At 46.6% G+C, this 13,533-nt stretch overlaps 1 protein-coding gene across 1 annotated transcript in view; it reads left to right on the forward strand.

Moving 5' to 3' along the window:
• Positions 1-13,533, forward strand: part of LOC142590179 (pyruvate dehydrogenase phosphatase regulatory subunit, mitochondrial-like) — a 96,813-nt gene that overhangs the window by 43,286 nt on the left and 39,994 nt on the right. The window contains exons 8-10 of the mRNA XM_075702078.1: positions 7,299-7,413; positions 7,636-7,788; positions 12,450-12,574. Coding sequence (XP_075558193.1) covers positions 7,299-7,413; positions 7,636-7,788; positions 12,450-12,574 — 393 coding nt within the window. The remainder of the gene's footprint in view (positions 1-7,298; positions 7,414-7,635; positions 7,789-12,449; positions 12,575-13,533) is intronic.

The raw sequence follows: 13,533 nt of genomic DNA on the forward strand, positions 1-13,533 counted from the left end.
CTATCAATTTCGACTTCAGGTCGATGATTGCGCCGTGTTGGTTCTGGAAGTCCATGCCGAGAATGACGTCTCGTGAACACTGTTGGAGGATAACGAAGGTGGCAGGGTAAGTCTGGTCATGAATGGTAATTCTTGCCGTGCAGATTCCAGTCGGCGTAATGAGGTGTCCTCCAGCGGTCCGAATTTGAGGGCCTTCCCATGCAGTTTTACTTTCTTTAACTGGGTGGCGATGTGTCCACTCATTACGGAGTAATCGGCCCCTGTGTCCACTAAGGCGGTGACTGTGTGGCCGTCGAGAAGCACGTCGAGGTCGGTGATTTTGTCTGGCATTGCAGTTAGGTCTTGGCGTCGGATCACGGCTGCGGCCTGTTGAACTGAAGCTGGAACCTCGCGTCGTCAAGTCGTCTTTCGTCGGTGTAGTCTTGACTTTATGGCTTCGTCGGGATGGCGGCGTCTCGTTGATATATTATCGAGATCGTCTTTTCGACGTCTTCATCGGCGGCAGAGGATCTTCATCAGTTTGACGAACAGCAGCCGCACCTCCATCGGTTGCTGCCTTAAGTTTTCCGGATATGGGCTGACGGACCAGCCCCGAGCTGGGCCAGTGCGTGGACGGTGCTGCGGCGACAGGTAGCGGCCTGGTGACGGCGAACGGGACGGTCATCGAGGGCACCACTGTGTGGCAGCGAGATAGTCGGCGATGTCACATGGACGTCACATTCGCCTTGCTGTGGGCTCGGTGCATTGATGGCGAACCCTCACAGTCCCATCTCGTGGTAAGGGCATCAGCGGTAGATGTGCCCGGCTTCTCCGCAGTGATAGCAAAGCGGATGGTGGTCGGGGGTGCACCAAACGTCTGTCTTCCTTGGAATTCTGCATGGGGCGACGGTGACAGGTTGGCATGCTGGCAGCGGGGGTGGCGGTGGACGACGGAACTGTGCTGTCACTGGACCCTGCCATGGGCGCGGAGGGGGAGCATGATGGCGGGCTACAGCGGCGTATGTCATTGCTTGCGGCTGAGGCTGCAGCGATTCAGGGGCTACTCTGAGTTGTTGTTGGAGCTCCTCACGTGCGACGTTGGCAATCGAAGTCATTTGAGGCTGTGATGAAGAGAACAGCTTCTGTAGCTCCTCCCGCACGACCACTCTAATAGTCTCACGCAGGTCGTTGGTGGCCAGTGACTGAACTCCGGCATAGTTTGTTGAGTTCGTGCGACGGTTGAATTGCTGGTCCCGCATTTCCAGTGTCTTCTGTATGCTGGTGGCCTCACGAAGAAACTTGTCGACAGTCTTCGGTGGGCTTCTTACCATTCCGGCGAAAAGTTCCTCCATTACACTATGCATCAGTAGGCGGACTTTCTTCTCCTCGGACATTTCCGGGTCGGCGTGGTGGAATAGGCGGCTTATTTCTTCTTTAAAGATGGCAACATTCTCGTTTGGTAGCTGCACTCGGGCTTCCAATAGAACCTCGGCCCTTTCTTTCCGTATGATGCTTGTGAAGGTCCATAAAAAGTTACTTCGGAAGGGCTCCCACATTGTAAGGTTCGACTCCCGGTTCTCACACCAGGTCCTCGCGGCATCTTCCAAGGAGAAGTACACGTGGCGCAGCATGTCCTCAGAGGTCCAGTTGTTGAAGACCGAGATCCTTTCGAAAGTCTCCAGCCAGGTTTCTGGATCCTCCGACAAAGCTCCACGGAAGGTAGGTGGCTCTCTAGGTTGTTGAAGCACGATGGGAGACGCTGGTGCAGCCATTGTGGTCGTTGACTTGGTAACAATCTTCCTAGTCCTCTCAGACAAACGCCCATGCTCCGGGGGCAGTCCTTGCAGCCTGCGGCTAGCTCGCTGGTCCTTGGCAACGGTGGTGTTGTCCTCGGGCTTCAGGCATTTGGATCATGGCTTTGCGGGGGCGTCCGATACATGAGCGCACAAGCACCTCCACCACATGTCACATGGTTGTGACGGTGAAGAAAGCAAAACGGAATGGCGAAACTAGCGTTTTATTGGGCGGGCTTGTGCCCACAAAAGCAAGTTACACTCAAAGGACAGCAATAGCGACGAACACGATCGGCGGTCGTCGAAATCTGATTAGCGGGTCAAGTGCGTCGGCTTTTATATATCAGTCATCTAATGTTCCAGAGTAATCACTGGGACCCGCGTGTCTTCCACAAAGTTCTACACAATTCGCGTCGCGCATACGTGCAATTAGATTGCACAAGGTTCGGTGACAGACAGCGGATAGAACCATCGATAACATTCCAGAAACTTCCGATACATGCAGGCGCGTCCTGCGCTGTGCGATAACAATTGTTAAGTGATGACAAGCGGTCACCCGGAAAGGATAAACAAGTACACGTGTCACTATGCTTTCATTGCAAAGCAGGACATGTTTACTGTGTGTGCCACTACCATGTAGCTGGGTATCCAAGATTTACCAACTGCAATTACCCTCTGTTTGATGCTGCACGTACCTGCGATGGCAATTCTATAAACTTCTGGCCGGAAGATTCAACGATGCCTCGATCACGTTCCCCATCTCTGGCTTGTTACACCCCACCTACTTGTTGCGATTTTCCTGATGCCTCTAGGGGCAGGTCCCCTAGCCTGCGCCGGGGAAACTAGAGGCAGCAACCTCTGGGGGTGAAGTTGCAAACCGTCTAGCTTTCCAAGAGTCCCTATCACTGACGACTGACGACTCTAAGACTCTGACGACTCCAACCACACCCCCTGTAACCGACGCAGTCAGCGCCAATCTTGTCGTTCGCATTGACGCCCACCAAGTGGCCGCTCTCATCGATACTGGTTCGCATTTTTCGATAATGAGTATAAAGCTGGCTGACAGACTGAGAAAAGTGAAGATGCCATGGTACCGGGCCGAACATCGGAACTGCTGGTGGCCAGTTGATGACACCAATTGGAAAATGCACAGCCAGAATAGTTATCGCCGGTTCAGCCTTCGTCGCCACCCTCGCCATTCTCTTTGAGTGCTGTAAGGAACTTATATTGGAGATGGGTTCTTGAAGAAGTACGGTGCAGTGGTTAATGTCTGCGACCTCATCATTACATTTTCTATGAGCTCAGACGATGTCGACCCCGTGGAACACTAGTGACCCCGCTTATGTATAGCCGACGACGACATGATGCTTCTGCCGTGAAGCTGTTCCCTCGTGTCTGTAATCTGCGACAACTTGCATGCCGGGACTGGAGTCACTGAACACATCGACGCACTGGTACTGAGTAAAGGCGTTTCCATCACCAGGGACGTAATTAATGTACTCGATGGACATGCTGAACTCCTACTGACGAATTTTAGCAGGGAACGTCGACCCATTGTTAAAGGCATGACTGTTGCTTGCTTCGACGAATTTACCCCAATACAAGACTGCCTCTTAGTGCAGCATGCAGCGTCCACCGTGCCTGTGCCTGCTTTAAGAGCTGCTTCTCATCTACGTCACGAGTTAGCCAGATGCCACTCACCAAGCACCGTGTTGTCACCGAAGCCAACGCCAGACCAATTCGGCAGAATCCTTATCGTGTAGCACTGAAAGAGCATGAGGCAATACAAACACAAGGGAAGATGATGCTTGAGGACGGGGTTATTCGGCCATCTAAGAGTCCTTGGGCATCGCCTGTTGTATTGGTGGAAAAGGAGGACGGTAGCCTGCGCTTCTGTGTTGACTATCGAAAACTCAACCGTATTACAAAGAAAGACGTTTAACCGCTACTGCGTATCGATGATTCACTGGACAGGCTACAAAAAGCATGTTACTTTTCGTTGATGGACTTGAAAAGCGGCTACTGGCAAATCAAAGTTGATGAGAGAGACCGTGAGAAGACCACTTTTGTGATGCCCGACGGACTTTATGAATTTCAGGTGCTTCCCTTCGGTTTGTGTTCTGCGCCAGCAACATTTCAACGACTTATGGACATGGTGCTCTCAGGCCTCAAATGGCAAACCTGCCTGGTGTATCTCGACGACGTGATTTTTTTCTCCGCCATGTTCAAGGAACACTTACGGAGACTGAAGATGGTCTTTGAAGCAATATGCTCAGTTGGCATCACTTTGAAACCTGAAAAGTGCCATTTTGATTTTGAAGAACTTCAATTCCTCGGTCACGTCGTTAGTTGTGAAGGTGTCCGACCCAACCCTGATAAAATCGCTGCCGTCGCTAATTTCCCAACGCCATCTGATAAAAAGGCCTTGTGACGTTTTCTAGGCCTTTGCGCCTACTACCGACGGTTTATTGCGGAATTTTCGTGCATCGCGTGGCCATTCGCACATCTCGCCAGAGAAGATGTCCCCTTCATGTGGGGCGAACACCAGCAACAGGCATTTCACAACCTACGGCAACAGCTGCAGACGCCTCTCGTGCTCGCACACGTTGATGAAGACCCCCTGACAATTCTTCATACGGATGCTAGTAATGTCGGCCTTGGCGTACTACTTGTACAGCGGCAGGACAGCACAGAAAGAATGATTGCTTACGCCAGCAGGACGCTATCAAGAACGGAGGCTAACTACTCCACTACAGGAAAAGAATGTCACGCACTGGTATGGGCCATCCTGAAATTTCGTCCATATTTGTACGGTCACTGTTTCACCATTGTCATTGATCACCATGCACTTTACTGGCTGACTAATTTAAAAGATCCAGCTGGTCAGCTGTTGCGCTGGAATCTTCCGTTCCAGAAGTTCGACTTCATTGTTGTATAAAAATCGGGGAAGCGGTACACCGACGCCAATTGCCTTTCTTGGTCTCCTGTTGAGACTGCAGTGCACGGCAATGACGACGCGGCTTTTCTAGGCATGCTGGATACTGTCACCGTTTCATGCCAGCAACGTGAGGACGCAGAACTGGTTCCTCTTATCAGTTTCTTAGGGGGGAAAACAAGCAGCATGCTGAGGTTATTCACCAGAGGGCTGCCTTCATTTTGCTTGCACCACGACGTTCTCCATAAAAAGAACTTTTCACCTAGTGGCAGTAGCTACCTACTAGTCATTCCTGCATCTCTTCGCGATGAAGTCCTGCATGCCTGTCACAACGAGTCGACCGCTGGTCACTTTGGCTATATCCGCACATTGGCAAGAATTAGGCTAAAGTACTACTGGCCGAGACTTTACATCCGGACATGCCTGGATTGCCAGCACTGCAAACTTCTACCTGGCAAGCCAGCTGGACTGCTGCATCCTGTTCAGATACCACAAGCGCCGTTCGAACAAATTGGCATGGACCTTTTAGGTCCGTTTCCACTGGCCACTGCCGGCAATAAGTGGATAATCGTCACCACAGATTATCTTACTCGATACGCCAAAACAGGTGCTATCCAATGGAAAACAGCAGCCAAAGCAGCACAGTTTTTTATCAAAGCCATTGTCCTAAGGCATGGCACTCCCACAGTGGTTGTAACAGACAGAGGTGCTGCGTTCATGGCCGCGCTCCTGGATACCGTTTTGCGACTTAAGTGGTACCACTCACCGAAAGACCACGGCTTATCCCCAAACAAATGGGCTGACAGAACGTTTGAATAAGACTCTGGCAGGCATGATGAGTATGCAAATCGATGTCGACCGCAAGAACTGGGATGAGATTTTACCTTACGTTACATTTGCGAATAACATGGCTCGCCAAGAGACAACACGCGTTACACCTTTCAACCTCGTTTATGGCCGGGAAGTAGCAACATTGTTGGACACAATGCTGCCACATAAGTGCGGTGACGACGAGATTAGTGCCAAGGAGTTTACGCAACACGCAACACGCAGAGGAAGCCAGGCAGCTTGTGCATTTGCGAATCCAAGAACAACAGGACTATGATGTCAGACACTACAATCTTCGGCACAGACCCGTCACATACAACGTCAGTGACCAGGTGTGGGTCTAGACTCCTATTCGTCGGCTGGGGCTATATGAGAAGGTCCTGCGAAGATACTTCGGCCTGTACACAGTTCTGCGCCGCATCAGCGATGTGAATTATGAAGTTGTTCCCGAGAGTCATAACTGCTCCAAACACCAGTGGTATCTGCCCGAGGTTGTACACGTGCTTCTTATGAAGCTATACTTTTCCTGATGACCTCAACTTTGCACCATCTGTGCACTGCCTTCATAGGTTGGTGCATTGGGACAATGCCTTTTTCTTCTCAAAGGAGGGGCGAATGCCACATCTTATATGGTCGCCGCGGGTGTGTGCCAGGCCATGAAATTGACGCTGAAGTAATGTGCGGGTAGAAAAACAGAGATGACAACGACGTCGCGTTGACTGCCCTTATAAAGTGCTTTTATACATCCTCCACACTGGCTTTCCCGTCTCCTACTAGGCCGTGACCATACAACCCTCTTTTCTCTGAAGGCAGTGCATTTACTTTTTTGTGAAAAGCCTTCTCCTCCACTAGGTTGCGATTTGGTATGACTTTGTTAAATCAGGCTTTGGCAGTATTCGATTTGTTAATTTATTTGTGTCTAAATAATGGTAATTTAAAGCATTGCTGACACTAAATTATTGTCTCTCTCTTTTTCTTTTTTGTTTAATGGATAGCTGTGACTCATTTTGTACAGTTTGAAGGCTTAGTATCTTGAAAGCACAACAAATAGTGAATGACTTCATGTTTTAATGTAATCAATTCAATACATGCACCAAAGGCAGTACGGCTTCAGTCTTGAAGCATAGCTCCTAGTTACATCTCAGAAATCTAACATGGTGGCCATTTGGTCTCATGAACCACTCACACATTGGTCAGCAAACCCAGTGCACTAGTCACACGCCACACCATGTCTGTGTTGTCAAAAGCTAGGTGAACACCAGTACATGGGCCATTCTTTCCTCATTCACTCTGCACTTCTCCTCATTTGACATGGAATAAACCTGGTCCTCTGGTATTGCATCTCTGGGAATGTAGAGCATCCTTCTCAAATTCTTTACCTTATTATCTTATTGACTGCCTAATGTCTTGGACTTTCAGCTACACAGTCATGGTGTGGTCCTTGACCACTGCACTGGGCCAAGTGGATGTGCATCATCACTTTGTTATACCACCTGATAACCACTACGAATTTCTGGGATGTAATGTGTGTCCTACTTCATGCCCAAAGCTGGCTGCATTGCATTTGGCCCATGTTTTTAACTGGACACTTTAAAGCTGATGCAATTAATGCTTTCTTGTGCCCTCAAGGAATTTGAGCTACATGACATAATTAAAGGTTAGACAGCTACCCAGGACTTGCAAGCTTTGACATATATTATCTTTATTTATTGTACTTGGTATAATGCATAGTGCATGACATTGTTTTGAATGTTTCTTTTCAGTGGTCTAGAGAGCTTGGACAAGCAAGTCAGCCCAAATTTATGGTTCCAATTCATGCTGCCAAGCATTCATTTGCAATCACTAAACCTTTAGACCAACGAAGTGATTTCTTTCCAGGTGAGGTGTGTTTTTTTATAGTAAATTAACTGTAGAGTATACAGGTTTATTGCAAAAGTTACCTTTTGTTCTATCAATGAAAAATGAATAAACATTTCCTGATTGTTATTTGCATGAGTGTTGTGCAGTACCATTTCGAAGCTTAACATTTCTCAATCTCAAATTCTAGTGAGCTTTTTACTGTAAAATGTTTTATGTCATTTATGTTCTTTCTGCCTACAGTTGTGTGGGACTATGACGGTCGTGTCTACTGTAGATCCTTTGGTTATGGCTTCCTGATTGGCGGATTTGAGGAGACAGCCAAGCCAGTCTTCCATTATGATGTCCCTGATCGTTTTGAATTTGTGCGCCTACCACCAGACTATGCTCAATTTCGTAAGTTCTGGCTCTCCTCAGGTACACTGAAAACTGGGACATTGTTCATTTGACCAATATGTGTACTCTGATTACCAACTTTTTAACCTTCTTTTACACCTGAGATGCTGGATTGTGAAAAAAATTGCAGCAGAACCGATCTCACGATGACTGTCGATGGCAATGCGTTAGCATTGAATCAATATAGCAACATGACATATGGCCACTGTTGAAACGAGTTATGTATGGGGCGAGTACTTCAGCGGGACTCCTCTTTCGCACTTTCCTAAGAACACTCGGCACCATCTAGTGCCGCCGCCACAAAGCTTGCGCATGGCCTCCAAAATGCAAGGCCCGCCGGTGCGTGCAAACGCTGAAAACGCATTGTACAGCAACCAGGCTCTTCTCTTGCGCTTCTTTCTGGACACACTGCACCATCTAGTGGCACTACCAAGAAGCCTGCATGTGGCCTCTGAAACGAGAAGTGTGGCATGCTGGTGCCTGCAAATACTGAGAATCGTTCCTTCGCTTGCTGCGCACTCAGTGGCACATACTCAGCCATCCAAGTTGGCTAGAGGTTCATTGAAGAGTGGCACATACCCAGTGCATTCATGGCGCAACTCGCTAAAGTGTTGGGGTGAAAGGCATTCATTGAAAAGTGGTGCATATCCAGTGCATTTGTGGCACAGCCACAAATATGCTAATAGTGCTAAGAGTGATAATATGTTGGGTTTCTGTACGTGAGGATCCCTTGTGACGTGGCTTCGATTTCGCTCAGCAGCAAACAAATTTAAGGGATGTTTTTTATCATTGTAGAGCCGCACATTTCCAGTGGATCATAGCTAGTTACCCAAGTTGGTGTCAAAGACATTCATTGAAGAGTGGCACGCATGTACTGGCACCAACCAAATGACCCAAGATGGCATCAAAGAGGTCATTGAAGACCAGCACAGCTTGAGTGGCACATATCCAGTGTTTCAAGTTGGTGTCAAAGCGTTTCTTGGAACAGCAGTGCCTACCCAATCTTGCATCTACAGTGACCCATGTCAAAGTGAAAGAGCTTCGTTGAAGAGAGGCATGCATGTGCACGTTGGCACATGCTCAGTGAGCCAAGTTGATCCAATGGTTGAGACTTTCCCTGAAAATGAAAATGTATAGTTCAGAAACTGTAGGACCTGCACCTGGGAAACTGTCAGTTATTGTGATCGCTGTTGCAGTAAACTACTGTACATGTTTGTGAAATTGTTTTTGTGGGTGGTGTTGACTGTCTGCTCACTTACACATGGCTGCCTACTTTTTTTTAACCTTGAAAAACTATGTATCTACTGTGGGATCTCAGAAGTACGACTCACTGCAACAGTATATCGAGCAAATATGTTCGCCCCCCATGCGTGACATCAAAGCCTAATCGTTTGCATGTACAGTCATGTGAACGGTGGCACGTTTGAACGATCGAGTTCATCCATCCCAGTGCCCCGCTCTGAAGCCTCGCGAGGTAGTCCCGCAGAGCGTGCCGACAGGTATGCGACAAGTCTGCGCACCCTGCCGACCCCAAGCCAAAGAAGAGGCACCCGAGTAATCCCGCCGTTAGGTGGCATTAGCAACACCAACACTCGCATCATCTCTCACACTATTCTGCGACTACACCGACCTCCAGCAATGCTCAGCTATTCAGAGAAGCCTGATTACAGGAGATGTGAGAGCCATGCGGGGAAAACAACGTAAGGGGGCGCAAGAGAGTCGAGCGTCCTCACACTATCTACCTAACTATGTGTCTTGACATCTAGCTTATTCCGTCTGTGTTCTCAGTGAAACATTTAACGTTTGTGTTTTGTGAAACACCAGTGAAAATTATGGTTCTTGATGGTTGAGCCACCTTTGGCTGCATTGCTGAAATCTGGATTGGTAAGTGGCATTAAAAACTTAATAATTAGTTTACACATATGACAAAGACATGGTTCTATTTATTTTTAGACTTTATACATGATTTTTCTTTATCATGGAAAGCCTTTACGTACCATGCTTTGGGTGCTTGTTAAAAAACCTCAGGTGGTCGAAATTAATCTGGAGCCTTTCTCTCCAACTATGACATCTCTCAGTCTGAGTTGCTTTGAGACATTGAACTCTAATATTTAATTTATTTTTTAGATGTCAAACTCATGATTATTAAAAAAAAGAAATTTTACAACCATTCTGCGGTGTTGGTATTAAAAGTGCTTATCAGCACATTAATGTTTGCTTCCAGTTCATTTGGGTCATTCAGTCCAGCTCATCGTGAATGCAAAATCTTGTGCATTTCAATGGGGGCAGAATGCGAAAACATTAGTGTACCATACTTTGGGTGTATGTTAAAGAGCCCCAGATAGTCAAAATTAATCCGGAGCTCCTCACTAAGTCATTCCTCATAGCCCACTGTGTAGCTTCAGGACATTAAACCAACTACCGCGGTGGCCAAGCGGCTATGGTGTTGTACTGCTAAGCATACGATCACGGTTTCAAGGGGACAAAATGCAAAAACGCCCATGTCCCGTGCATTGGGGGCACGCTAATGATCTCCTGGTGGTCAAAATTAATCCGGAACCCCCCACTACAGCGTGCCTCATAATCAAATCGTGATTTTGGCACGTAATACCCTAGAATATAATCCAATCCAGGATGGTAAACCCCAAACTTAACATTACACTGGGTAATCGGTGTCGATAAGCTACACAGAACTACGATAAAAACTATAGTAAAAGGTACGAGCACCACCACTGCAGAGGCTGAAATATTAGTGGGCTTTAAACAGTGTGTAAGAAGAGGTTGTACCTGGATTAGTATACACTACTGGGAAGGCTTAGGAGTAAGGATCAACAGCAAATATCTCAGCAACCTTCCGTTTGCCTATGACATAGTTCTATTCAGCAACAATGCAGACGAGTTACAAAAATTGATTGAGGACTTTAACAGAGAGAGTGTAAGAGTGGGGTTGAAGATTAATATGCAGAAGAACAAAGATAATGATGAATAGCTGGGCAAAGGAACAAGAGTTCAGGATCACCAGTCAGCCTCCGGCTGTGAAGGAGTGCGTTTACCTAGGTCACCCGCCGTGGTTGCTCAGTGGCTATGGTGTTGGGCTGCTGAGCACGAGGTCGCGGGATCGAATCCCGGCCACGGCGGCCGCATTTCGATGGGGGCGAAATGCGAAAACACCCGTGTGCTTAGATTTAGGTGCACGTTAAAGAACCCCAGGTGGTCAAAATTTCCGGAGTCCTCCACTACGGCGTGCCTCATAATCAGAAAGTGGTTTTGGCACGTAAAACCCCAAATATTATTATTATTATTATTTACCTAGGTCAATTAATCACAGGGAACCCTGATCATGAGACGAAAATTCATAGAAGAATAAAAATCAGTTGGATCGCATACGGCAGACATTGTCAGCTCCTGACTGGAAGCTTACCATTATCATTGAAAAGGAAGGTGAACAATCAGTGCATTTAACAGTGCTGACATACGGGGCAGAGACTTGGAGACTGACAAAGAAGCTTGAGAACAAGTTAAGGACCATGCAAAGAGCGATGGAACGAAGATTGCTAAGCATAACGTTAAGAGACAGAGAGAGAGCAGTTTGGATCAGAGAGCAGACGGGTATAAGCAATATTATAATTGACATCAAGAGAAAGAAATGGAGCTGGGCAAGTCATGTAATGCGCCGTTTAGGCAACCGTTGGACTATTAGGGTTAAAGAATGGGTACCAAGAGAAGGGAAACGCAGTTGAGGACGGCAGAAGACTAGGTGGAGCGATGAAATTAGGAAATTCACAGGCGCTAGTTGGAATCAGTTGGCGCAGGACAGTGGAAATTGGAAATCGCAGGGACAGGCCTTCGTCCGGCAGTGGACATAAAACAGGCTGCTGCTGCTGCTGCTGATGATGATGATAGGTGCAAACAAACTGGCTGTGCCTTGGCTGAAAGCTTCATAGCAAATTTGATGGTGCAGTTGCCATTGTTCCACATATTTACATAATTTATCTCGCTTACTGTGCCTGAAGTTTTGATAAGAGTTGCAAGTCTGTTATTCCAACCTGAGGAATCTACTTCAGCATGCATGTTTTTATTATGTCCTATTTTCTTTACATTGTCTTGTTTATTTAAATTTGCCCTCTTCTTCTCTATTTCTTTGCCCTCTATCCTTTTTCCACAGCCATGGGAGAGTTCAAGTGTCCACTGGAAAGTGAAACAGTTACGATGCTTGCACCCCTTTCTTTACTCCCCACTCCCTTTTCTTTCTTTCTATGCACAATAAACTACTACTACTACTACTACTACTACTACTACTACTACTACTACTACTACTACTACTACTACTACTACTTAGCCTAACCAAATTTCTTGCCCTGATGTCTTTATGTATGTCAGTGACGATGCCAATGGTCATGGTTCTTCAAAAAAAAAAAGAAAATTCGTCTTGCTTAAGACAGTGTAGGAGAAGGTTTAATCCCAAAATTTATTGCGAAAGAAGAATTGCAGCTGCAGCTTCACTGATTCCTTCCAGTTCTTTTCTCTGGCCTGCTTTGTGTGTTCATATTGAAACGTGATTTCAAAAATGTAAAGCTTCTTAATTTATTTCAGAATTAGAGCGGTAATTGGCATAGATCTGAGTCTTTCGTCACTGACACATTCTATTCTTAACATTTCAGAGAGTATCTACAGCCAGTTCCAGCACCGCTTTCCACAACTTCAGCACTTAGAGCTTGCTGAGTTGGTCACTGCGCCAGAGACTTTTACACCTGACAATCATTGTATATTAGGGGAAACCTCAGAGGTGAGAAAATAATGTTAAAATATATGCATAATTATTTAAAAAATGTTGTATTCTTTGATTTGCATAGGTATGCTTTCTTTGTCAGAATTTTTGAATTGCATTATAGAATCATGTATTTTTCGACGAATACTTCTAATATTCATACTTAAGGGAGAATGGCGTGAATGGACAGGGACGACATAGGAAATACAGATGAGTGCAGACTAGCAACAATGGTTTATTTTGAAAAACACACAAAATATATGCTCTGGCCTAAACACGCATAGCAGCTTAAAGACTAGAGGTTAAATAATCAATTTCTAGTTCGCGCAGACTCACTGATGGCCTCGTCATGGTGTGAAGTGTGGTGTGTCAGGTGTGAAGATATGGTCTGACGAAGGTCTTCCCAGAGATCGGGAGTTTCTATAGATTCCTGCGTTGCGCCAATTCTTAGTGAAATTTATCTGAGCACGATCGATCGTGACCTAGCGGGTGTTTTGGAAGGTGTCATGCTAAAAATGACACATTATGTTGAGAATTATCTCGTTTTTGTTGAAGCGAACGGCTGCGTCAGTACCAGAGTGAATGTGCTCAAGATATTTAAGGAGAAGGGCTATGGTCTGAGCTTCACCTCTGAAGTACCTAGGGAGCAGAGTATTCAGTTTTTGGATCTACATGTCCTAATTAGGCGTGAGCATGCCTGCTGGGTGTATTCGCCGAGGTCTGTGAAGCCCATTCTGGATTTCCATTCTGGTCACTCGAAGCTAGTGAAGAACGGTATTGCCACATCCTGTTCAGAAGTCGTGTTGCACAAGTCTTGCCCGCATCGAATGAGTGAAGCTTCTTCTAATCAACTCAACAGGCTTAGGCAATCAAGTTATCCAGTGTGTACTGCAGCCTCTCTCAGTGAAAGATTACTGAGGAAGTTAAAATTGGAAGAAAAAGGTATTGTGACAAGAGAGGCCAACGCTAAAGATAAG

The sequence above is a fragment of the Dermacentor variabilis genome, chromosome 1 (genome assembly GCF_050947875.1).
Source record: "Dermacentor variabilis isolate Ectoservices chromosome 1, ASM5094787v1, whole genome shotgun sequence".
NCBI classification, from domain to species: domain Eukaryota; kingdom Metazoa; phylum Arthropoda; class Arachnida; order Ixodida; family Ixodidae; genus Dermacentor; species Dermacentor variabilis.